The following is a 25,322-nucleotide window of genomic DNA, read 5'->3' on the forward strand; positions in this document are numbered from 1 at the left end:
CGGTCCACTACCCATGCCACCTGTAGGGCCCACACATCCCCACACGACCTTCTGCCTCAGAGGGCACCTCCTTACACACTCCTGCCAGGAAAGGTGTGATAACTGGCTTTGTTTGCGGAATCGCTCCTATCACAACTTGCCACTGACGGTGTCTGACGAGGCCCCCTTCCCGTCTGTCAGCACACCGGAGGGAGCAGGAGGGGCCCTCAGGGCCGGGAGGGGTAGGAGCGGGGGAGCGCTCACCTTGCACAAAATGAAAGGGGTGCCTGCAAACTCAGTAGTCAAGTTACGTATTTTAATGCACTATTTAAAAAAATCAAATCAGTAAACTCTGGCCGTGGGCTGGCTATCTGTTTTTATAATAAAAGTTTTGCTGGAATTGGGGCTAGGATTAGGATTCGGCAAAGCGAGGTAGGGTCATACAGGGGCAGGGGCAGATCTTGTTTTTATTAAAAAGTTTAATATTTTGACATGGAATTTTTGTATCATTCTTATTTATTTGTGCATCTGCTTTTTATTTAGCTAGTTTGATTTGGACTAAATCCTTCCAATTTGCTGAGTGACCCCTGGTATCTGACTGGATCTCAAACCTCTACCTGTTATAGTCTCACCCAGGATTGTAATAGAAGCTCTTTCCAGACATTTCCGGCTGCTCTGAATGAAGTAAATGAGATCAATGCCTGCTCAGGAGAAATCAGGGGCCAGTAGCCGGCCTTCCAGCAGGCCCACCGTCTCCCAAAAGCCCACAGACTCCTCCCGGGGGCTTTCAGGGGCCGATCCTGGGAGCCGGATAAGGTCTGCAGATGACCTGGGAAGCCTTTGGTTTATCCTGTGCAGGCACCTCCTGCTTTTCCAAAGTCTGATTTTAAGGAAGTCCTCTGCCAGTACCTGTATTCACTAATAGAAATCCAAAGAGGATTTTCACTGTTAAAAAGAAAAGAAAAAAAATGAGAGCAGGGAAAACAGGGTTCACTGTCTGGCAGGAGTCATAGGGGCAGCTGCACCCCAGCAGCAGAGAGGCCCCCAGGCTCCTCCCCGGGAACCACACTCAGCATCTCAGCATCCGGCTGCCACCGCTCTGACCTCTGGCCGGTGAGCACCTGGGCTTTACCGCGGCTTATTCTGTGCATCTGTTAGCAAGCACATTCCCAAGGCGCCCGACAAACCAAGACAAACCAAACCGAGGAGAATTTACCCTTGGTGTAAAACTGGATGCAATTAAGTGTTTTGATCGTGGTGAATGAGATAAAGACTTCATGTGGGTGTTGAATTTTGGGTCTGAGAACGCTCCAAAGCTTTTCCATATAATTAACGGTAATTGTTTCTTCTCGTTGGCTTACAAAAGGTTTCACAGAAAGCTCTACTTTGGAATAGCAGGAAACTTGCCTTTGATGGCCCCGTCCCCCTAGATCTGCTCGAATCCAGTCCCAGCAAGTGCTGTGAGGCCAGCAGCCGCCGGAATGCCGACGGGTATGTTGCTGATATTTTACAAAGTCTCCCCTGGCTGTGAGCCTCGGCGGGAGGTGTGTGTCTCAGCGGCTGGGCACTATTTACTTTCCCAGAAGAACCAGCCAGCCACACCGGATGAGCTCGGTGTAGCTTGACCTGAGTAAGAGACTCCCCTCATCTCTAAAAGACAATCGATTCTTTTCTCCAAATGGCCAGACATTTACAAATCAGACTCTAGCTCATCCGAAGGCAGGAGGGAGAAACGGCCTTCACGCCAGGGAGACACTGGGCGGGAAGGATGACTCCACCCGGGTGGCTGGAGTCGGCAGCCCCCACCGCAGGCAGGGGAAGGCCGTGCCAGTCGGTGGCATCCCAGGAATCTGAGCGGAGATTTACTGGGAGAACAGGGAAGATGTTTTCCATTGCGTGCAGCGGTCCAGCACCGTGATTCACTGCCAGGGCTCAGTCTGGCTCTTCCTGTCTGCCTGTATCAGCAACACTGGAGATAAGCATTGGTGTTTTCTTTTTCTCCTCCTCAGGTCAGGCCAGGAATCCAGAGAACGCCTGGAGGGTGGCATTCGCAGAAGGCAGGCGTGTTCTCCACGGCTCCTGCCCCGGGAAGAAGAGGGGCTCACACATCTCCAGAGACTCGGGATGTGGTCGCGAGGTTCTGTCATGCCCAGCCGGTGCCACTGCCAAGAACTCATGAGATTAACCGAGGGTCCCGACCGCTGACAAGTTTATGGTCACCTCATGGGTCACCTGGCCTCTCGCCTGCTCCCCTGAGGAGTCAGAGGCCACTGAAAAAATGCAGTGCTTATCCTTTACTCATGTCCAGTGAGACAACAATGCCCCCACTGCAGGGCCTGGCCAGGGCGGATGGAGAGCCTGGGGGGAACATGTGACTGTATTCACACGTGCACACACACACACACACACACACCCCATCTCAATACTGGCAAATTTATTTCAATATTTCTATTTTAGGAGAGGCCAGAAGCTGCTGTTAGCTTGGGTATCATTTCCCATGCCCGGGCCTTGCTGGCTTTGCAGGGGTGTTTCCTTCCTGTCCTGAGACGTGGGCCCTGATGTCACAGGCCTCCCAGCGGGCACCTGTCACTTTGCTGGTGGAACTGTTTGTGGTTCTGGTCTTGGAGGTAAGGAGACAGGCCGACTGGCCACCCTCGGAGCCATGGGACGATGTGTGCAGAGCGCGGGGCTGCTCCGACCAGCCACATTCCCAGTCACGGGTGGGAACAAACCTATTCTTACCAGATTCTAAGAGAGGAGGAGACTATCAAGTCTGCTGTCAGGCATATGGCTTGAGAATGAGTTTCTCTGAGTCTAAATCGCTGCTGCCTCCTTGTAGTTGGTCCGGGTGAGGTGAGCCAGTTTCTGCAGAGGCCACGGCCTGGCTCCAGCGGAGTCCCGGGCGCCTCCACACAAGCTCCGAGACGGACCTGCTCGCTGATCTGACTCGCGCTGTCTCCCCGGCGATGTGCCTGCGAAGCCCTCTCCTCTGTGTGTGCAGGACGACCCGGGAAGGACAGCGACAGGACCTCCCCAGCCCTCCTCGTCCGGCTGAGCCAGGAGCAGAAAGGAGCCTGGGTCACGGGGCTGTGGGAGGCTTGCTTTTGGGCCGTCAGGAGAGCCGTCCACCCCCCAGTTCCCCAAGCTTCAGTGGCTCATAGACAACTGTCTCTTCACATCTGTCACCCGCAGCTGCTGGCCGGCGGAGCGCAGGAAGCTGGCTGGTCCTGCAGAGGCACGGGGAGCTGGGAAGAAACCATTCTCACTTCCTGTGAGACTGGCTGCCTGGAGGAGAAAAGCCAGAGCGAGCTGAGCACCAGGCAGTCCGTACAGAGCCCCTCTGTCCCAGACAAGTCCCTTTTTCAACGGGCTCTGTGCAAACAAACAGAGGCCTTCCTCCCGCTCACCTGCTCTGCGGCCGGGGCCTGACTTGTTTGGCCACACTCTCCTCACAGGAAGCAGGCTGCAGGCTGCTGGGTGTGGGGGCTCAGTGAGTTTTGCTGGCAAACGCTCATGTGTTGGCTGAGGTCACAAGTCATAAATCTCACTGCTCACTGAGCTCTCCACACCGCCAGGGCCACGATGTGCCACTGGCCAGCCCGTCAGCTACATGTTGTTCTCCTGTCACACTCGCAGGGCTCCTGGCCAGGGCAGCTGGCGGGCAGGTTAGAGGCCTGCCTGCCTCTCTGGCCGGGCCTCCCAGCATTGGCTGTCACTTCCTCTGGAGGAAGCAGCCTGCCCTGCCCCTCGGGTGGAGAGAGGGGCTGGGGGTTTGCTGTGTGTTCCCAGCCGTGGCCCCTGAAGCACAGAGCCAACCCTGCCGTCAGAGGGCCCAGGGCCAGTCAGGAAGGCTGAGGGGCAGGGAGGGCTGGGGGCAGTGCAGTCACAGGAATGCCTTATCCTGACTGCGCCTGACATTATTTGTTCTGCTCCTCTATTGTTTCCCCTTATTTTCAGTAAAGCTCTTTAGAAAGGTCCAGGCTCCGTTGGGAAGTTGGGGCAGTCTACTGGCCAGGGCTGGGAGGGAGCAGAGAGAGGGAGAAGTGTATTTACAGCGGGCACAGGGCAGGAGCGGAGGGGGACCCCAGGGACAGTCCCTCCACAGGCCTGTCATGCAGGAGGCTGGAGCAGCTGCCTCCCACCAGAAGGAGGTCTGGGTTTCAGGGCTGAGCACAGGAAGCCCCCCAGAGACGGGATCTGACCTCTGAGAGGCATGGCCTGGAGGTCTCACTTCATCAGCTTGTGCATGAGCCCCTTAAGGCCAAAGGCAGTTTGACTGAGAGACCAATGAAGACCAGGTCCTGGGGGCAGGGCCCTGCTCCATGAAAAAGGAGACCCAGAGGGAGACTTACTCTGCAGGCCCCTCGTGGACGACGTGGAGGACGCAGTGGAGCCAGGGCGGCTGGCCTGCTGGGGGCCACGTGAGGAGAACTGAGGGGCCAGGGCTGACGCCTGGGCCTTGGGTGGGTTCAGGTCCAGGATCTCCGGGGTACAGGGGGTCCGGGGCTTGTAGGCAAAGGCTGATGAAAATTCCCTAGAACGAAACGTGCAAGCTAGAGTCAAAGTTGCCGCGCGGTTGGAAGCCGCAGAAGGAAGGACTCCCGCTCTGAGCACAGAAGCCAGGCGGGCAGTGCCCTGGACACAGGGTGGGGGGGTGGGTAGAGCAGGGCACCCAGAGGCTTAGGTCTCTGTCCCCTTGGAGCTCACCTTCTAGGGGCGGAGATAATAAAAAGAAACACATGCTCAGGAGGAGATAAGCGGGGACGGGGAATGGGGAGCCGGGAGAGAAGGAAGTGTGAGGGAAGGTGTGGTTGGTAGAAAAATGGTAGCAGAGATGTCCAGGCCTAATTCCTGGAATGCCACATGACAAATGGGAATTGAGGCTGTTAATGTGCTGACTTTAAAGCAGGGAGATTACCCTGGATTTTTGGGGTGGGCCGAAAACCACAGGGGTACATGAAAGTGGGAGAGAGTCAGAGAAACAGGTGTGACCATGGAGAAAGGGACGGAGATGCCACGCTGAATGTGGAGGAGGGGCCACGAGCCAGAGTGGGCAGGTCGCCTCTAGGAGCCAGAAGAGACAGAAAAGAGAATCCCAGGAAGGAATGTGGACATCTTTCCTGCAGCCCAGTGAGAGAGCTATCTGGGTCGGGCTTCTAGCCCACGGAACTGTAAGGTGATAAATGCGTGGTGTTCAGGTCACTACGTTTGTGGCAGTTTGTTATAGGAACAATAGAAAGCAAATTTCAGATAGGATGCTCAGGGAAGGCCTCTCTGAGATGACATTTAACCATCCTGCGAGGCAGGCATTACTACCCCATTTTTCAGATGTAGAAACCGAGGCTCCAAAGTCACACACATAACAAATAGGTGATGAGGCCAAGATCTGAACCCTCTCCGGACGGCCTCTGAGTCCCAGCCTGATGGCCCGGCTGTGCAGACCGTTGGCCAGCCTTGGAATGGTGCCTTCCTTCCCTCCAGCCCACAGCCACCGTCACTCCGTGCTGTCAGAGAAGAAGTCTTGGGAGTGGGATCTTGGCTCTGTGACCTCTCAGCTATGTGGCCGGGCTTGTGATATGATTTCCCCGCCCAGCCCTTTGCTCTTTGGCCGTCATTGACCTGAAATATGCTCACCTCCTGACTTCTTACTATCTATGTGCTCATTTTCCTGACTGTAACTCTGAAGACTAGATCCCAGGCTGTCAACCAGGGCTGTTGTCACTGTTGAATAAGCAGCTCCCAGCATGCAACAGATGCTCAGAAACTGCAGGTCCATTTTTCCTACTCTATGTGGACGCCTCAGTCCGGGGGCTGCACACGGTTGGTACAGGGCAGGCAGCTGTGGAGCTTGGCAGGTGAGGGTCCCCAGGCCAGAAGAGGGAGATGACAGGCTGCGGGGCTTTCCAGCAGATGGTGGGGAGCGTGCATGCATGCATGTGGGTGTGCTCCTGGCTCCTGGAAGACGGTGGGAGTGCAGCGTCCAGAGGCTGGACAGGGTGCCTGGCTCACTGAAGGGCCGGGACTCAGCCCTGCCCCGCTGCTCTCTAACCGGTAACTGGCCATAAGCAAGTCCACTGGCATTTTGGGAGCCTCAGTTTCCCCACCTGTAAAATGTCTGTAAGACAGCTGTGACAACCCAGTGAGGCTGTTCCAGGCACCGGGTTGTGGCCCATGCCCCACAAATGGGGGTTATGGCTCTGGGGAGTGGGACTTGGGGAGGAAACTGTAGAATTTTCTATTTGACTCTTTTCTGTATTTCTACATGCCTCCCCTTTTCTTTTTACATTGAGAATATATTACTTTAATAATTAGAAAGGAAAACTTAAACATCTCAAAGTTTCCAAATTCAAATTTAGGAAAAAGATTGGCATAAAGACTGCCCAGGCAAGAAATCTTCCACACCAGGCTGAAGAGGAGATTTTTAGACTTTCAGGTAATTTTTTCTTTCAAAAGAAAGTTTACTTTTATATCATCTTTCATATTATCCCCTGGTATTTCCCACAGTATGCCTTTCCCACCGTCACACTGCTGTGCTATCCAATGTCCTTATTCCATTCTCTCTCCACGGGTTTGAGTAGCCTCTGTCACAATTATTTCCATAATCATTTTCAAAGTCCACTGTTTCTTACTTCTTTTTAGTCGGGTCAAGTTTCTAAACTTTATAAATCTCCGTTTTCCAGCGAATGAAAAAAAAAAAAAATTGGATTCCACCGAGTCTCCTATCTACCTACTCCAGGACTTCTGTGAGGATCAAATGAGATGAGGCACGGAAAACACTTCACAGACATTTGGTTACAGTGTGAAATGTTTCCACCTGGCTATAAAGCAAGCTGTGTTCCTGGGCTGAAGAGACTGCAAGGAGGCTAGTCGTCTCTAGGAAGAGGAAGCTGAGAGCTGCTATGTGACATCATTACCCAGATGGACACTTAAGCATATTAGCCTTTTATATAAATAGATGGCCTGTCGCTAGGGAGAGGAAGCCGGGTGTTGCTATATGATGTCATTACCTGGAGCCACAGCCACTGTTTCTGGTTTGGGCTGGGCGGTGGGCTGCATTTTATACTATGGGGTCTCTGCAACATTGGCTGCAATTTAGTGGGGTGTCGCTCTGGAAGCCAAGTGTTGCTTTGTGGGCACCAGGTCCACCATGACATTTCTCTGTGCATCACGGCAGCTCCTGCATTGAGCGTCTGCCCCCTGGTGGTCAGTGCACATCATAGTGACCGGTCGGACAGTGGGAGGGACACTTAGCATATTAGCCTTTTATATAGGTAGATGGTTGTGAGCCTTCTCATCTGATTGATGTACTGTATTTCATTAAGACTCTGCCTTGATGGTTTGCTTTTCTTTCATTTGTTGCTAATTCATGTGTGCTAAGGGCTGTGCTGGGTGCTGGGGATGAAAGATCAACCAGACCTGATTCCAGCTCCTGGGAGTTCACGGAGCCTCTTTGATCTGTGACCAAAGATTGTAAGACAGTGAGACCAGCTGCATTACTGATGCTTTCTTACCCACTATTATCTTATTCAAAAGAGATTATTTCCTATTTAGCTATTTTAATCTCAATGTTTTTCATCATTGTTGTAGCAGTTAATTATTTTTAAGTTGTAGTGATAACCATCGTGACCATTTTTAAATGTAACCCTACTATATTTTAAGAAGAAACAACTGAGAGAAACTATTAAAAATGACCAGCTGAACACTGGAAGCTATTCCAGGTAGTGGGAATAGCCTGAGTTGCCTGGGGATGTCCCATCACATGGTCACAGGCCAGGGAGGGTCATCCAGGGTCGTGGGAGCTAGCAATGCAGACTCAGGATGGCTGGGCAGCTTCGCCAAATGGGGCCGTGAAGCTGATGGGCAGTAATCTCAGGTTTGCAGGGTTGGGGGCAGCTGCAGTGAGCTGGCAAGAAGTAAAGGGAGAGAAAGATCTGAGCAGCAGGGCTCAGGACTCCATAATCTCCCCATCCCAGGGCAACCAGAAAAGGGCCCTCGCCTTTAGCTGAGCAATTTGGTAATGTGTGTCAAAACCCTTTAATGTGGGCTAATTTTGTATGTCAACCTGGCTGGGCCATGGTACCCAGATAGTTATCCAAATGTTATGCTGAATGTTTCTGTGCAGGTGTTTTGGGATGAGATTAACATTTAAATAACTGGACTTTATAAATAAAGTAGATTGCCCTCCATAATATGCTGAAGGCCTGAGTAGAAAAAAACCTGACCTCCCCTGATCAGGAAGGAATTCTGTCATCAGATGGCCTTTGGACTCGAATTTCAGCTCTTCCCCAAGTCTCCAGCCTGCTGGCCCATCCTGTAAATTTTGGACTTGTCAAGACTCCACAGTTCTTTAAAGTAAACCATGTGACCCAATGCCTTAAAGTAAAGCGCTCTCTCTCTCTCTCTCTCTCTCTCTCTCTCTCTATATATATATATATATATATATATATATATATACATATCCTGTTGGTTCTGTTTTTCTGGAGAACCCTGAGTAATACACCTTAAAAGACAGCCTCCTCAGCTGATTGATGTTTCTTTCATCGATGTTTCTTTCTCTCCTCCCTTCCCCTCTCTCTAAAAAATCAATAAAAACATATTTAACCTCAGAGGGAAAATAGGGGAAAGAGGGAGGGGGTGGGGATAGGGGAAGAGGAGTAAAACATCAACTGCCCTAACTGGCTTCACTCAGTGAATAGAGCATTGGCCCACTGACTGAAGAGTCCTGGGTTTGATTCCGGTCAAGGGCATGTACCTTGGTTGTGGGCTCGATCCCCAGTAGGGGGCAAGCAGGAGGTAGCTGACCACTGTTTTTCTCATTTATATTTCTAACTCTCTATCCCTCTCCCTTACTCTCTGTAAAAAATTAAAAAATATATATTTCAAAAAAGAGATCAATCAAAGAAGCATGCACAGAAGCATAACCAATGGACACAGACAGTAGGGGGGTGAGGTGCTGCGGGGTGGGAGCAGCTGGGGAGAGGTCAATGGGGGAGGGGGGGAAAGGAGACATATGTAATACTTTCAACAATAAAGAATTTAAATGAAAACAAACAAACAATTTTCTAAGCAGTTTTTGCTTCATTGGATTTGACATGTTAAAAATACCCTGTTTCCCCGAAAATAAGACAGTGTCTTATATTAATTTTTGCTCCCAAAGATGCGCTAGGTCTTATTTTCAGGGGATGTCTTATTTTTCCATGAAGAAGAATACGGTACACATTTATTGTTAAATGAAAATAAAGGAAATTTATTACCTGTATACGGTACGGTAGTACGGTAGTTGTCAACACAAACCAGACAAACTGTGAATCCTACAGTATCAAGAATTTACTCATTTATTCAATGACAATCATGTCATCATCTTCTGGAACATCATCATAACAATCCAATTCCTGAATTTCCTGGTGAATTTCTTGTGACTCCATTTCTTTCAGAATCAGTGGACCAAATCTCTCATGTATAGCCTGGGGGGGCCTTATTTTAGGGGGGATGCCTTATATTTCACTCAGAAGGAAACCTGTAAGTAGGTCTTATTTTCGGAGGATGTCTTATTTTCGGGGAAACACGATATATATTTAAAAAAACAAATAAACAAACACACCCAACAAAAGCCAGCCTCCTCTTTGACCTAGAACATCACCTCTGTTTGGCCAGGTGGTGATGCTGGGAAAAGGCACCCTCAGGCAGGGTCCCTCTGGCTGGCATCTCCCACTGGCATTGGAGAAGGTGGCCTTCGGCAGAGCACAGGGAGGCCCCCTTTGGCCTGGCAGAGTCCCCCCCCCCCCCCCCCCCCGAGGTTGTTCAGACCACCCGGGGGCTGCTGCAGGAGGGGCAATGCTGACTAAGGATGCTGGTCACTGTCACTAAACTCTGCAGGGGCGATGGCGGCGGGGCCGGCTGGGGAGGACACGGTGGGACATAGGGGCTGACGGTTGCTGGTAAGGATCAGCCTGGCTCCAAGTGACCTCTGGGCTCTCCATCCCCTGCAGAACGGTGAGCTCAGCAGCCTGGCAGCCAGGAAATGGTGATGGTTTGGCGGGAGATGAGGCCAGATTAGGGCAGAGCAGTAAAAGCACATGGCGTAGTTCAGGACAGTTGTCACCTGTGACTTAGAAAGGTAATTTGCCGCATGAACACATGGTGCTGGGTTCTAAGGAAAAATGTACATTGCAATATGTGTGTAAATTGGGAGGGTCCTGAAAGATCGGTAACTATTTGCTGAGAGGCCCAGCCCCCTGATATGGTCTCTGCTTATCAATAGGAACATTGTGCTGGAAGAGCAATAAAAGGCCCGGAGATACTTAATCTCTACCAGTGTTTGGAATGCTGCTGAGTCATAATCCCCACGCAGACGAGCCTGTGTCCCTGTATTCTCCGGAACCACCCTTCGCAGTAAGATGCTCAGGGATCCCCTAAGTGGACTCCGCTCATGTGGTTCATTAGCAGCTGTGGGTTATTGCTTCTGGTATTTCCTGGTGGGAGGAGGGGAGGAAAGGGCTATAACAAAACCCAGCAATGTGTGGGGGCTGGGAGAGAACACACCAGGATGTAGGAAAACCTCACGAGTTTCCAGCTCTCCCAGCCGACTTTCTCTGGCCTCCTCGTTTGCAGTTGCTTTTGGCTGGATGCACCATGTATGTGTCATCGTGAGCTGCCATCTATCTTTTGGGAACAAATATGAGGTGTGTATGGACAAAAAATAAGGGGCCACATGCTCACCTGACTAGTTCAGGGAAGGCCTGAATGGTGGTTGTGCAAACTCAAAAACCTAAAATAACCACAAAGGATGGTCTGAAAATTAAATATTTGACTCAGAACAGATATAGTGGGTAGTCAGTCCTAGGCCAGTATTTTCCCTGACAAAGATCAACTCCCATTTTACTTAGCCTATCGCCTTTTTGGATCTAAAATAACATACGTGTGAAATGTCTGGGTAACTTGTAACTTCTCTTTCTCCGGACCCCTCAGGCACAACAAATGGGACCAGGGCTTTCCCTCGTTGTTACTGTTATCAAATTAATCTCCAACCGTTAACTACGGTAAGCTATCCTGTATTCATCTCTGTAAAAGAAGCTCATGTCCGTCATTTCACTTTCGGTTCAATCCCAGAGGTTTCCCTGCTTTGCTTTCTCCTACCTCCCTACTCATCACCAATAGATTTCATGTAACCCACTTAGGTCTTTTCCTTTTGATGGTAATTTATAAAAACAAGATATGAACTCGCCATTCTCAGGAGCATTGTCCCAATCTGTTGAGATTCTGCTTCCCGGCATCTGTCGACAGTTTGGCTCAAACTCACAAAATTCTTTACAGATTTGAATGCTTTTTTTTTTTTTTTACCGTAACAGTAGACAGATGAAAAAATATCTTTCTGTCTTCTTTTTTAAATGACAAAATACTTGCAGAAGAGTCATTTCCTGTCTGTGGCGGGACAGGACTTCTGTTTGATTCTGCTCCCAGCTGAGGACTGGGTTCCTTCGAGCAGCCCATCCCTGGCCTGTTCTCCGACCACCAAATGCCCTTCCTGCCCAGCGGGGCTCCAGTCCGTGAGCCGGCCTCGCTGAGCGGCCCCTCACAGGCAGCAGGAGGGCAAGACCCTGTGCCCACCTGGGCAGTACGGCCCACCACTTCCCGAGGGGCCAGCGGGGAACCAAGTCTGCACACTCCAAGGTCTGGGCTGGCAGATTTCCCGGGAGAGCACCTTGGCTCTCAGGATAAATGCCTCAAAAAATAAAAGTATTTTTAAAGCCTGGTTCATAGTATCGTTCCTTCCCTAGCTAGTCAATGCTAAGGAGCAAAACAGAAAGAAAAGGGAAACCGTGGCCACAGGAGGGTGGAGCAGGCGGTGGTGTGGGATCTGAACCTTCACTCTCTGCTTCCCGGAAGGCAGTTCCACGGGGGTGGGGCTGGTGCTGGGAGACACGGGGATGGGGCTGGGGCTGAAACATCTAAAACCACTCAATGTGGAAAAGAGAGCAAACTCCCATTTACCACTGCCCACACGGCAGCTCTGAGCAGTTAAGCAGCACCCACCCAGCCAACCCCGCTTCTGGGGCAGGGGTTGTCCTCACCCCAAAGGCAGAGGCAGAGGAGCTGGGGGACACTGGCCCTGCAGGGAGCCCCTATCCACCCTTACTCCTCCTGATTCACCAACAAACATGTGAAGAGCCTGTTCTAGGCCAGGAGAGGAGACACTGGGACAAACTGACATGCAGCTTGTCTTTGAGGACGCGGGAGCCGGCCGTGGGCTCTGTGGGAGCCGGTGGGCTCTGTGGCCCTGGAATGCGGTAGAGTGACTAGAGTTTGGGGTCAGAGAGGAGGAAGGAATACTTAGTACCTCTACCTGGAGCAGCCCCAGGGAAGAGGGGGTTGGGGCAGGGAAAGAATATTCCAGGCAGGGGTGATGGCCAGTGGGGGAGGGGAGAGTGGAACAGCAAGACATTTCTCCCTCTTCCTTCCTCCTCTCTCTCAGACAGAGCCCCGCCCCCAATGAGAGTTGAGTTCAGGTGATGGCCATTAAGGAGAGGCACCCATGGGCTTACCACGGAAGCTTCTGGGTACCCCACTGCGGATAACACGAAAAGAGCCTTTGGAGGTCCCTATCTACTATGAAAACAATTATTTCTGGGGAGAGAGAACTGTCCCCAGTGGAAGGCCTCAGGCAGGAACAGCTTTTATCGAAAAGGAAAAGAACTGGCCCTGGCCCGGCCCAGCAGAGCCGCTGCCAGGGCGCCAGGAGGTCAGGGCAGCAGGAGCCCATCCTCGGCCCCGGCTCACCTGCTGGCACCTCACCCTCCTTCTAGAGGGTGCCCAGAGCTGCCGAGCTGGGTCCAGAGCTCACCTTCAGCTACTGAGAGGGGAGGAGGCCCAGGCGGGGAGGGGCTGCCGAGGCCCCAGCTAGGCAGGCGTTGGGCTGGAGACCAGGGGCCCGGCCCCACGGGTCTCTGTTTGGCTCATCCTGCCACCTGTTGCACCTCTGATATCCAGGATTGCAGTCCAGGCCCCAAAGTCCTTCCTGCTCAGCCCTCCAGATCTACTATAGAGGGAAGGGGCTTGAGCCCCCCTCCCCGCCCTCCCCTCTCCCTTCTTTTCCTCCACCGTGGGTGCCATTCCGTACGCCCCGCCTGTTCTCTGCGGCAGTGGGAGCTCCGGGTGCTCCGCGGGCCTCTAGGACTCAGCAGACGGCTTCTGTGGGTTTCCAGCGGTGGGAGCCTGCAGTAAGGCCCGGGTAAGGGCGGCCAGCAGGAGACGCCTCTGCACTGCCAGGAGGACCATCAGCAGCGGATGTTGGGTGGCTTCAGGCCTGGGGCCCTGGGATGCCATCCTCCCACGGTCTTACCAGTCCCCAAGGGCCCACTGCTGAGGGGCCCGATCGCCGAGGGCACATTCATGGAATGCTTGCCTCGTCGATAACAACGTGGGCACAGAAGCCTGACCAGTCACCAGGGCACTATGCCCTAACTCAGAGGCTCCAGGGTGTAGCTGCGTTCACCAGGACACTATGCCTTAATTCAGAGGTTCCAGGGTGTAGAATACATAGCGAGCCCAGTGTCTGAGTACAGTAGGCTGGCTTCTCTTAGACTCCCCGGCCTGCCGCCCTGGGGCCAGGAGGAAGAGAGGGCAGCTGGGGTGCCTGGCGCTCAGGACACGATGGGTCTGGGGCTGCTCTCCCTGAGGTCTCCTCGGGTCTGAGAGAAGGTGCCTGTGAGGTCCCTGAAAGCCCTCTCTAGGTCTAAGGCCCTGAGTGACCCACAAGGGCCAGTCTACTCCTTTGGTGCAGAAGAAAACGCCCTTTCTCTGCCTGGGGGCTTTGGTTTCTGTTTTAGGAGGCTGACATCTGAGCCAAACCATGTCACTGCCTTCTTTTTCCGTTTCCCCCTCCATCCCCCCTTTCTCCACAGCAAAGCGCTGAGACTGGGCTCTGCCCTCAAGCTGCCCTGAGCCATCCCCCCTCCCCCATGTGTTCATCTTACAGTTCTCCCAATGAGTCCCTTCTGGGCTGATAACAGATAGCTCTCAGGCGCAGGGCTGCTCTGCCCCGAGGTGGTCAGGCAGGTGGCTGTGTTCCTGGATCTCAGCACCTCGCCTCAGGCCCCAGAGGAGTGCTCCTTCCTCCGCCAGAGCCTGGGCTCGAAGGACACCTCCCTTTCCTACCTGGTGGTTTCTCCGCTGCTCAGAGCCCAGGGCACTTCCCTTGGATGGCTGGGGGCCGCTGCTGGGGGCAGGCGAGGCTCTCCCTGATGTCCTCCTGGCAGCCACTCCTCTGGCTTGGCGGCTCTGGAGGCTGGGGAGAAGGAGAGAGAGCTCAGTGGACTTCTGTTCTGGAAGCTCTTGAGGATGCTCTTTACTGGGCTGGGCGGCAAAGCCAAGAAAAGCACGTACCTGGGCCAGCCAGGTATGGACAGGGACTTGTTTATCTGTGCAGCTGGGGACTCCCGAGGCAGCCCCCCTGACGTACAGTACCTACAGCCTGGGTGCAGCAGTGCGCTCTGGCCAGACGCCCGCGGCACAGGGAAGTGCGGGCCCATCGGCTCTGTGGCCTCCCCAGGGCCCCCCCTCTCAGGGAGAAGCTGAGGACACATGGAATACCAACAGGAGCGCAGACGCACTGAAAAATTATTATTGTTTTTTCTGAAATTCAAATTCAACTTGGTGTCCTGTATTTTTACTTGATAGATTTGGCAGGCCCAGGGATGGGGTTTTCTCTACTTTGAGCTGCCCCAGACGCCTTTAGGCCTGAATCCCTCAGCCCACCCGGGGCAGGAAGTGCCCTAATTCCCAGCTGCAGCCTGAGCTGCCCCTCTGCCAAGGACCAGGCCCGGCTCATCCTGTAGACCTTCGTGGGAAGTGACGAGAAGGCCCGGAAGACTGCCCAGCTGTCTCCTGGGGACAGGGACCTGGGCCCTTCCTCTCTGCCCCCACTTCCTCTTCTCTCTCTACAGCCCAAGGGGTCCACGTCGCTGTCAGAGCTCTGCAGTGACAAAGTCTGGATTCGCAGCTTCCAATTTTTCAGTTCTTTTAAAAATCTCTCTGGCTCCTCTGTGATATGGCCTCTGTGGTATCTTAAATGTAAAAAGTCTTCCTGGCAGGTCTCCTCAGCCCGTAGCAGGGACATCTCTCTGACTTCCAAATAAGGAATTTGCTTCTGGTATGAAACCCAACAGGTGGCTTTATCTACTGGACAGTCTCCACCAAGGCCTGGGTCCGGAACTAGAATTTCACTGCTCTGATCCATTTTTCAATGGCCGGCTTGTCTGTGCTCTCTGCTCAATGGGCTTAGGAGGAGGAACTACGCTGAACTCCCCCCTAGACCCTCTGGGGTTTTGGTTCAGTCACCAGACAGCAGCCACCCTTCCTGCCAGCATACACCACACTGGAGGTCTCCGGGGTCTCAGCCAGTGAGCGCTGGGGGCTGTGGGGAGAAGGGCACCCACTTAAAAAGATTGTACTTTTCCCCAGCTGGTGTGGCTCAATGGTTGAGTGTCAACCTATGAACCAGGAGGTCAAGGTTCGATTCCTGATCAGGGCATATGCCTGGGTTGTGGGCTCAACCCCCCAGTAGGGGGTGTGCAGGAGGCAGCCAATCAATGATTCTCTCTCACCATGCATGTTTTTATCTCTCTCTCCCTTTCTCTCTGAAATCAATAAAAAAAAAATATTTTGGCATTCAGCTGATCAAGCAGTTTGAGGGTCCCACAGGTTTCTTCTCATGAGTTTTACCTTTGTGTTGACTGTCCCATAGGTCTGAAGGGGGCTTCCTGAGAAAATGGCCTTCCGGTCATACTGGTGGGTCCCCACTGGGCCCCGAGTGGGGCATTAATTCCCAGATGAGGGAAGGCCAGGAGGCCAGACTCAGCAGAAGGTCATGTGTGAGAGGGGACCTGTGGGAGTGGCTGGGCGAGGCCAGGATGGGACGGGGAAACAGGTGAGCAAGAGCACCGAGGAGGCAGAAAGGGCTGGGGAAGCAGGACTCAGGGGGAGGGCCAGGAGGAGTCAGACAGGGAAGGAATGACACAAAGACAATGGGATCAGGGTGGCCACCCGGCCTGCGGCCTCCTCTCCTTGCTCATCCACACGGCACTTGTATTGGTGGAGCCCCGCCCAGCTCACAACCGGTCTCAACACAGCATCCCAAACATGGAAGCCAAGACTGTTTGCCACCCCTCCTCACAGAGGCTGGGAGACAAGAGGAAGAGATGGCTGTGGCGAGACCAGCCGGGAAGCTGACACTGGCCTAGGGACATCGGTCCCTGGGTGGCTGTGGCTGGGCAGGCCTGAAAGAGGGTGGAGGGAGGAACAGAATCTAGACCAGAAACAGGGTAGGTGCTCACTAAGGGACTAGGGAAAGCCGTCACCCTAGGCTTGGCTGCTCCCAGAGAAGAGCGGGGGTGAGTAAAAGGAACTTCAAGGGGAGTGAAAGATGCTGGCCTGAGGCTGAGAGCAGCCTGCAGAGCAGGTGAGCAGAGGTTTGGTAGGCTTAGTCTCTGGCAGGTGGCGGGCACGCAGGTCAGTGTTCTGGTGGGAGGGGGGAGTCTGAGAAAACAGGAGCAGGTGGAGGTTGGGAGACTCGGACTAAGGTCTCAGCGTTCAGAGCAGGTTGACAGGTGCGCCCGCAGCGGGACTTGGGACACGCAGCTGCTCCTACCCCAGGGCTCCCATCTGGAGGGGCCATTGAGCAGCTGCTGCTCCCCAGGGAGAGGCACAGGGGACGACCGGTGATTGCCAAGGCTGAGTCCTCACCTGAGGAACCAGAAATTGCCAGGGCCTTCACTTAGTCAGGGCTAATATTAACTGTTCTTGAAAATAACAATGTGAACATTTTGGTAATGTCAACATTGCCACAAACATTAGCTGCCACCCAGCCCTCTCTGTCTATGATAACCTTCAATACGACCTGGCAGGTAACAGCATGGTAAGTCTTTCCAAAAGATAGGATCATGCTGGCAATCAGTGCAAGACAGAGGGCCACCCTGGTGGTCATTTTGGTAAAACTAGGATGTTTCTGATAAATAAGTTACCCTAGATGCAACTTTTTGGAGGTCCAGGCCTATGGAACTTGAAACAATTTTTATCTGAATGGCATCAGGTCATACTGGCAAAAATTGTCACACAGCCTAAAACCTCCACCCAACAGCAGAAACCTTTGGACACATCGGGCCAGTCACCTTTTAGTGAAGGCGTGTTACTGTTTAAAGCTCTAATCGAACCATGTAAAGAGCAGACGCTCAAAGCTGGCAGAGCCTCTAGCACTGCTCACGGCAGGAGACCCGCCCCAGGCCCAGCGGCCTGCTTCCTTTGCGCTCTGGGGCGGGCTGTCTGCTGCTCCCGGCTTGGACGTGTTTGGATCCAATTGTGAGCAGATGATAAAAGTTCTCAGATGTTTCTCACACTGGAATCTGACCTGCTCCTCTGTTGTTTTTCCTATTTGAATGGAGATTAGAGTCTTATCTGGCTCGCTCATATCCTTTTAATTTCCTCTTGAAAATTAAAGAAAATACTTTGTATGTCTCTGATGCAACGCACATGTATTTTTTCTGGCATCTGAAAAATACTTTTTAGAAATCAGCAGCCCCAAAGTGTCCCCACGTGCTGCCCGTGTTATTACATGAGGTCGAAACACAAGGCTCCGAAGCACCAGGCTCGCCGGCCTTGCAGACTGGAAGGTGGGCCTTGGGCGGGGACTGGAGGCAGCGGTTTCTGGCATGTCGGGATGTCTGGGGGGACACGGGATGGTCTTCCAGCCTGCAGGAAAAAGTGAAAAACAGCCATCAAAAAAGCCAGGAGATAGTTGCCTGCTGACTACCTTATAGCATCACAAACAAATATAGAAAGTCCAAGTATCTGAAATTATTTTGTTAATTTGCTATTAGCAGCTAGCAAGACTTTTTAGGGGTATTGGTAGAAACTAGGAAGTACCCTTGCTTGCTCATGTTAGCTCTTATACGTTTAGTGATACGAGGCTTAGTATCTTTCTAAGACACAATTCTATCTTTTGGCTTTGAGTGACATGGGACATGGCATTTCAACCAACTTAAGGAGCCAATCTTCTGGTTCGTCCCCTAAGGATGAAATAGATTAGTGAAAGGATGGGTCCGATCAGAAAAGACATGACATGTCATGTCAGCCACGACAGCGGGAGTTAGGCAAACACAGGAATCTGCCTAGAAGGTGTAGGCATGGCCTCCTGTCGGCCCGGTGGGTGAAGGCGGCTGGCAGACTTATTCATCCAGCAGACATGTGTTGCTGGATATGTCAGTGCACCAGACCCAAACCAGGCGTGACAGATGGGAGCAGGCAGGGTACTCCTAGGCCAGCCTGTATGCACAGCGCTCACTCCCCTCAGCAAGGAGACACCAGCCACCTGCTCCAGTGAGGCCTGGGGTGGGGGTGGAGGCACATCAGAGCAAGCACATGCCCACCTGTTGCAGGAGTGGGCACCATAAAATGGTTGTTCTTGAATGTGAGTTCCAGTAGCAAAGACAAGTAGACACCTAACTGTCCTAAGGGGGCAGGAAATGCTGTGTGTGTGTGTGTGTGTGTGTGTGTGTGTGTACGTGTGCCAGTCATGAACACTGACCTGGGGCCACTAGGGAGAATTTACCGGATGTAACACCATGAGCAAGGTGAAGAGGCAAAGAAATGACTCACGCTGGGTTGTTACAGAAACATTTACGTAAGCACCATAAAGACTGGCAGCTGCAGGTACAGGCTGTCCTGAGGGCTTCCAGGGCTGGGGGAGAGGGGGTGGGTGTCAACTGAGAGGGACCCTGGCGGCCAGGGTTTGACTAGATTTGATCTCTAAAGGAAACAGGAACCACAGGAATGGCATCCCATGTCCGTGGTCGTGGAGGGGGGACCCCCGTGGAGAGGACCCTGAGGAGCTCTCCTGGGTGGAGGAGAGTGCTCAGAGGGCAGAGAGAAGGGCCAGAGGAGGAGCACGTGGGAAGGAGAGGGCTCTGCGTCCATGGATGTTCTAGCTCAGTGTCTGGGTGGTGACACCATTCCCTGAAGCAGGGGGCTCAGAGGACTGTGTGTTCACCCAGGGATGCTGCGGGGACAAGTCTGGGCTGAATTAGAGAGGTGGGTGTCAGCAGCATGGAAACCAGACAAGTGGGGCCTGCAGTACATGGCATTTAGGAGGAAGAGGGGGAGAGTGAGGGACCGCCCACAGTGGCAGAGGACGTGAAGGGGGAGGGCTGTCAGCAGTGTTCTGTGGGGGAGAGGGGTCAGGACAGGAAGGCCACAGTGGCTTAGGCAGCAATAACTTGCTGAAGTCATCGTCAGACCACGTGGGGCTGTGAAGAGAGAGGAGGCTGGGCCAGGGAAGTCACCAGAGAGGTGAGGGAGGCAGGGAGATAGCAGCAGCAGTAGGAGGTGAGTTTGAAGAGGGAGCAAAAGAGGCGTTAAATGGTGGAGCAAAGTTGGGACAGTGATGGGAGGAGAAGGAATTCTAGAATGCATGGAGGAGGGAGGCTTGATCAGAAGAAAACAGGCCCAGGGGGAGGCACGCACCTGATGCTGGGCTGAGGAAGGGTCCCGAATTGCACAGGGACCATTGTATTCACTTTTATTTTCAACTTTTCATGATTATAAAACCAGTGTTTACCATGAAAAATGTTCTGCCCTCCCAATACCTAGACATTTTTGACATCTTTTAAAAAAGGCAGATACAGCCCTAGCCAGTTTGGCTCGGTGGATAGAGCATCGGCCTGCAGACTGAAGGGGCCCGGGTACTATTCCCGTCAAGGGCATGAACCTCAGTTGCAGGCTCCTCCCGGGTCAGGCCCTGGTCAAGGTGCTTACAGAAGGCAACCAACCAATGTCTTTCTCTCACATTGATATTTCTCTCTCTCTCTCTCTCTCTCTCACTCTTTCTAAAAGATCAATGGAAAAATATCCTCAGGTGAGGATTAACAACAACAAAAGCAAATACATACCCCCCAAAAAACCACACACAAAAACTTGGGATTACTATGAGTGGCCAGTAGGCTAGATCCACTATTTTTAATTTGCTTTATCATTTCCTAATATATTCTTAGGCTCTTCCCATGCATTAAATATTCTTCTAAAACATCATTTTTCAATACTGTTTTGTGTGAATATATAATTTAGGTAATCAGCCTCCTACTTTGGCCATTTAGATTATTTTTCATTTTACAAATAACCAGAGGCCCAATGCACGAACTTCGTGCCAGAGTAGGCCTTGGCAGCTCCAGCGGCTGCCTGGATCCCTCCCCCAGCCGTGTGGCTGCCTCATCCGGAAGGTCCTTGGGTCTAATTAGCATAGTATGCTTTTATTATTATAGATGGGGCAATAAATACCTGTGTATATATCTCTGTAAAATTCTGACTTCTCAGTACAAATCCCTAGAAGTGGGGTTACTGACGCCAAAAGCACTAGTATTTTGAATGCACACAAAACAAAGTATCAGAGTGTCCCCAAGGTCAGAGATTCTCGGTCTGCCTACTCTCCCGGCAGCATTGGGTTCTCGGGGTGGCTGGTGTGCGTGGACAGTTATATCACTTTTTAAAGAGGCTGATTTAACGCTCCTGAATGTCCTTTCTGCTGCCCCTGCACCCGCCATCCCCTCCAACCACACCACACCGGCCAGCTCTCTCCCCTCTAGGCGCTGCTGAGAGCAGGAATCCCATCTCACTTACTGGTGCTCACTCAGCAATCAGCACAGTGTCTGCACTGAGTGACATGCGTGGAGGGTGGTGATGGACAATTGCTTTGCTATAGTGGGAAGGCCCACTGTTTTAGGAAAATGAGGTTTCTCATTTCTTGCAGGGACCATACCCACCAGTCAGGACAGCCACACCTGCCCCCAGGCATGGAAAACGTCTCTTCTTTCTCTACAAACTAGAACGTCTGTCTCAAGAATTAATTGTGCCCATTGGTTAGACCTCCCTTTATCCTTCTCTCTGATTAAAATATCCTTATGTCATTCTTGCATCTCTGTGAAGCCAGGGTGTTAATAATTTTAAAAGGTAATTTAAAAATAATTTTTTAAAATGATGAATCAACATCCTCTTTCCTACATCAAACAAGATGAATTTTCTTAGTTCCTTTTACTTCTTCCATTCAGAAAGATATGTTTATAAACTGGATTTTCTAGTAGTTGACACTTGGCTATATTCTAAATCAAAAACCTCCACTAAACCCCTCAGTTAGAGATGACATTTTGTGGACAATTAGGGAATCTTGATATTCTATATAATATTATTAAATTAATGTTATTTTTCATAGATGTGATAATGTGGTTAAGTATAGGATGTTCTTATTCTTAGAAAATGCGTGCCGTAAGTCCACAACCTTTTTTTCAAAAGGTTCGGCAAAAAAAGGTATATATGTATAGCATGCACATAGAAGGAGCAAGAGCGAGAGAACTGATGGTGAAAAGGTAGCAAAATGTTAACAGCTAGAAGCTCTTCATTGTAATATTCTTTCAACTTTTCTGTAGGTTAAAAAATACTGGTTGTGAGTTTAAGAGAAAAAGGTGTGATATTCGTTTGTATATCACTAATTAAAAAAGAAAACCTTGAGCCCTTGGTTTTGTTGCACTGCAACTGGGGCATCTGTCCCGACCAGGAATCCAGTCATGACTTCCTGGCTCATAGGTCGATGCTCAACACACTGAACCGTGCTGGCTGGGGCAGGATAAATGCTTTTCACTAGAAACATTTATTTTGAAATGTTATATACATACAGCTTACATGGCAGTTTAAGAAAATAAATCCTTCTAGCCCAGACTTACGCTGGGTACCCGTTCCTGTGGCCGCTGGGGGTGACTGGCCTGCGCAGGGGCTCATCACCGCCCCACTGCACCCCGGCCATCCCCTTCCGCCTCGTCTTCCCCGTGTTGGTCATGATCTGGGGAAGGAAAGAGAAAAAGGGGCTGGAGAAAGCATCTTGAAAGCTGACCTAGAACTTACTATATTTAATACATAAATCTGTAGGAGTATGAGGCTTTGCAAATAAGAGGATGGATCACCTAACCGGCTTGGCTCAATGGAGAGAGCGTCGGCCTGCGGACTGAAAGGTCTCGGGTTCGGTTCCAGTCAAAGGCATTTCCTTGGTTGTGGGCACATCCCCAGTGTCAGTGCCTGGATATACAACAGACCCAGACAACCTTCTGAAGGACTGAGGAAGAAGGTGTGAGTACCCAGACCACCTGACATCCAGTTTCCAGACCATGGTCATCTCTGACCAATCCAGAAGCTAAGAATGCAGAACCGATTCTTTTCAAGAACTTACTTTTTACCGTAAGAGCCCTCAGCTTTTCTTTCTTTTTCGGAATGCTGGGTATTGCCTAGCTGTGTGTCTGGTTTGCATACCCTAAGACCCTTGAATAAATCTTTATTATTTATTTCTAGCTGAAGCCTCCTGACTCTCTGAGTTTTTCAACACAAATAATTAAAAACCACAATTTTGGCCCTGGCAGGTGGCTCATTTGGCCCAAAAGGTCCAGGGTTCGATTACGATCAAGGGCATGTACCTTGGTTGCAGGCTCCTCCCAGCCTGGGTCCTGGTCAGGCAGGAGGCAACCAATCGATGTGTTTCTCTCATATCAATGTTTCTCCCTGTCTCCCTCTCCCACTCTCTCTAAAAAATCAATGGAAAAATATCCTCGGGTGAGGATTAACAAAAAATAAAATGTTAGTGACTAGAAATTTGAGATAACTCTTTTGGAAAGCAGTTTGGCATTTTATATCAAGAGTCATAAAACTGTTCATATCCTTGGGTGTCAATCATAGTGAAAGAATCTCAAATATGAAAAATGTTAAGTAAATAAAGTTGTTGTTACAAAATTATTATAGAGTGAAACTGGAACAATCTAATTAATAGGGAAATAATTAAGTAAAACATGCATGTTCATTTGAAATATGATATAGCCATTTATACTGATAAATACTAGGTTATAAAGAAAACATTTATTTAAAACATTAAAGTCAAGTTATAATACTACATAAAAATGATGCTTTTGATTATGTTAAAAGTATGAAAAAAGACTGGAAGGATTTAGTCAAAGATACTAAATGATTGCAGTAGCTATGTGGGATGGTAGAATCAAGAGTAATTTTTCCAAGTTTTTTATAATATGGTTATATTATGTTAATAATTTAGTTGTCCAAAAAAGAAATCACTGAAAAACTAGTGAAATGTGAATAAAGTCTGTGGGCTGCTCCAACACCAATTTCCTGGTTTGATAAGTGCTGCAGTTACATAAGGTACGGGGGAAACTGGGTGAGGGGGCATGGGACCTCTCTGCAAGACTTTTTCAACTTCCTGTGAATTTACGATTATTTCAAAGAAAAAAGTTTAAATTTTTAAAAAATTGGAATAATATCTGTGATTTCTTGATTCATACTGACAAGTTATTTGGGTTTATCTACAACTATTTGAGTGAAGGAGAATAAAAGGGTCACTTTCCGATAGAAAGCATCCACAGGCCTCAGCTGTGCTGTGGGGACAGCCACCAGCTAGGGCAGCGGGCGGCAGGCAGGCGGCCTCGCCCTGCACTGGGAAGGGAAGGGAAAAAGACAGCTCAGCGAAGGTGGGGGGGAGGCCACTACCCTCTTGGAGGAAATGGAACATAATTAAACTTTCCAAATAAGAATTAAAAAGTAGTTTTGTTTCCCTTTATGTCACGTGTGAAATTCTCAAGAGAGCTGTTTGAACTGCAATCATTTGATACTGCTGTCCATTCTGACCTCCCTGTCACACTGCCCCCACCCAGGATTCAGGCCTCACCACAGAGCAGGCCCCTTACGTCCAGTTCTCAACAGTACTTTAGGACCTTTCAAGCCTTCTCTTCCCCGCTCTGTTTTGCCAGTCAGAACACTTGGGTCTCTCTACACAGAGCTGAGGGGCCTAAGTCTGAAGCTCTTGGGAAAGGCAGACAGTGAATACATGGGTTCTTTCAAGTCTGTTGCCAGCCCTCTGCCTTCTCCTCCCCACTCCACTGTCCTTTGGAGATTGAGCCTCCCTTTTCCTTCCTGAAGGAGAGAAAATATATCACTGATATTTGAGTATTTCAGTCTTTGAAAAACGCAGGCAGCCAAACCAAGTCCTTAAATTTTCACAGACCTAAGAAATAATTTATGGTGGGTGGTATCTGTCCCCTTCAATGGGTGAGGAAGCCTAGTCTGGTTTGTGGGACAGAATGGTCAAGGTCCCCAAGGAAAGGTCCTTGGTGAAGAGGGTTCAGTGTGCAGAGCCCAGGACCTCTGCATGTGGCATGCCTGGTGTCTCAGAGCAGCCACTGTTTCCTAGTTGTCCTACAACCCTCTGAGCTTGCAGGGGGAGCAGCGGTGTGGCTCATGTGATTTCTGGGTCCCTCAGCTGCAAAGGAGCCTTTCTGAGCTGGAAAGAACATAAACAGTATCTGGTTCAACAACCTGCTGTCTACACAGAGTTCCACAGAAATGCTCAGGGGTTGCCGGGAGAGAAAAGAGAAAGGGTTCCTGGCACCCACCTGACTATCCAGAGGAACTCAGCTTTCTCTGTCACAGATGGAGAGTGTATTTGAAAGAACAAAATCTACCTCTAAAAGTTCTGCTGCTAAAAAAATTTAACCACAATTTTAAAAATGCAGCTTCCAGTGTTTCCCAAAGTGTGGTACGCGTACTCCCAGGGGTACGGGAAGAGTTTGGTGGGGGTACGCGTTGCACCGGAGTTTGGTGGGGATATGCACTGCACCGTGCTTAACTGCGCCTAATTCTACGTTCTCATGAGTACGAGGGGTACTCAGCGTTACAATTTTAGCCGAATGTAATTTACTCAGTAGCAAAAGATGGTCAACACATGCCAATGAAGGTAAAAGATATATTTTCCATTTACAGTAGGTCCTTGGGTTACGTTGGAGATCCATTCCTGCTGCATGATGTAAGCGATTTTCTAGCTTTTGAGTACTGATGAATCACTTAAAGAAATTATGACATATTATGAAGTATAAGGTATAAATGTATATACTTTAAAAATACCTTCCCAGACTCCCTTGCAGCTAGGGGCCATGTGACCCAGTTCTGACCAGTAAAAAGTATGTGGATGTCACCAGGTGGAGCTCTGGGAAAAGCACACGGAAGGGGTGGGTCTGGCTGGCCTGCATGTTTGGCCTTCTCCCCGACTTTATCATGAATTTAATTCAAGAGCTGCATCCATCATCTCATGGCCAAGAAGCTCAAGCACATGGATGAAGGGCTGACACACAGGGCAGAACTACCACCGGGCTAATGGCATTAAAGCTTCCAGGTCCCAGAAGGGAGCCCTAGTAATGTGTTTTTGTTTGGTCATATGTTTTTGCAAAATTTGCAGAAGTAGGATATTTGTAATCACTTAA

General features: G+C 50.6%; 1 protein-coding gene across 2 annotated transcripts in view; it reads right to left on the reverse strand.

Moving 5' to 3' along the window:
• Positions 1 to 274: 274 nt before the first annotated feature.
• The window catches only part of ARMC9 (armadillo repeat containing 9), a 100,709-nt gene continuing 75,661 nt past the window's right edge, over positions 275 to 25,322 (reverse strand). Inside the window, exons 21-25 of one of the 2 annotated variants that reach the window (XM_084891779.1) lie at positions 21,738 to 21,853; positions 17,585 to 17,721; positions 14,134 to 14,263; positions 4,332 to 4,513; positions 275 to 3,264 (exon numbers count right to left, since the gene is read on the reverse strand). In XM_084891779.1, coding sequence (XP_084747905.1) covers positions 3,242 to 3,264; positions 4,332 to 4,513; positions 14,134 to 14,263; positions 17,585 to 17,721; positions 21,738 to 21,853 — 588 coding nt within the window. In that variant the 3' untranslated portion in view covers positions 275 to 3,241. Of the gene's footprint in view, positions 3,265 to 4,331; positions 4,514 to 9,777; positions 10,452 to 14,133; positions 14,264 to 17,584; positions 17,722 to 21,737; positions 21,854 to 25,322 lie in introns of those variants that run through there. The other variant, XM_084891780.1, reaches the window with a different exon arrangement.

The sequence above is a fragment of the Pipistrellus hanaki genome (assembly GCF_964339955.1).
Source record: "Pipistrellus hanaki genome assembly, chromosome: 8".
Classification (NCBI taxonomy): domain Eukaryota; kingdom Metazoa; phylum Chordata; class Mammalia; order Chiroptera; family Vespertilionidae; genus Pipistrellus; species Pipistrellus hanaki.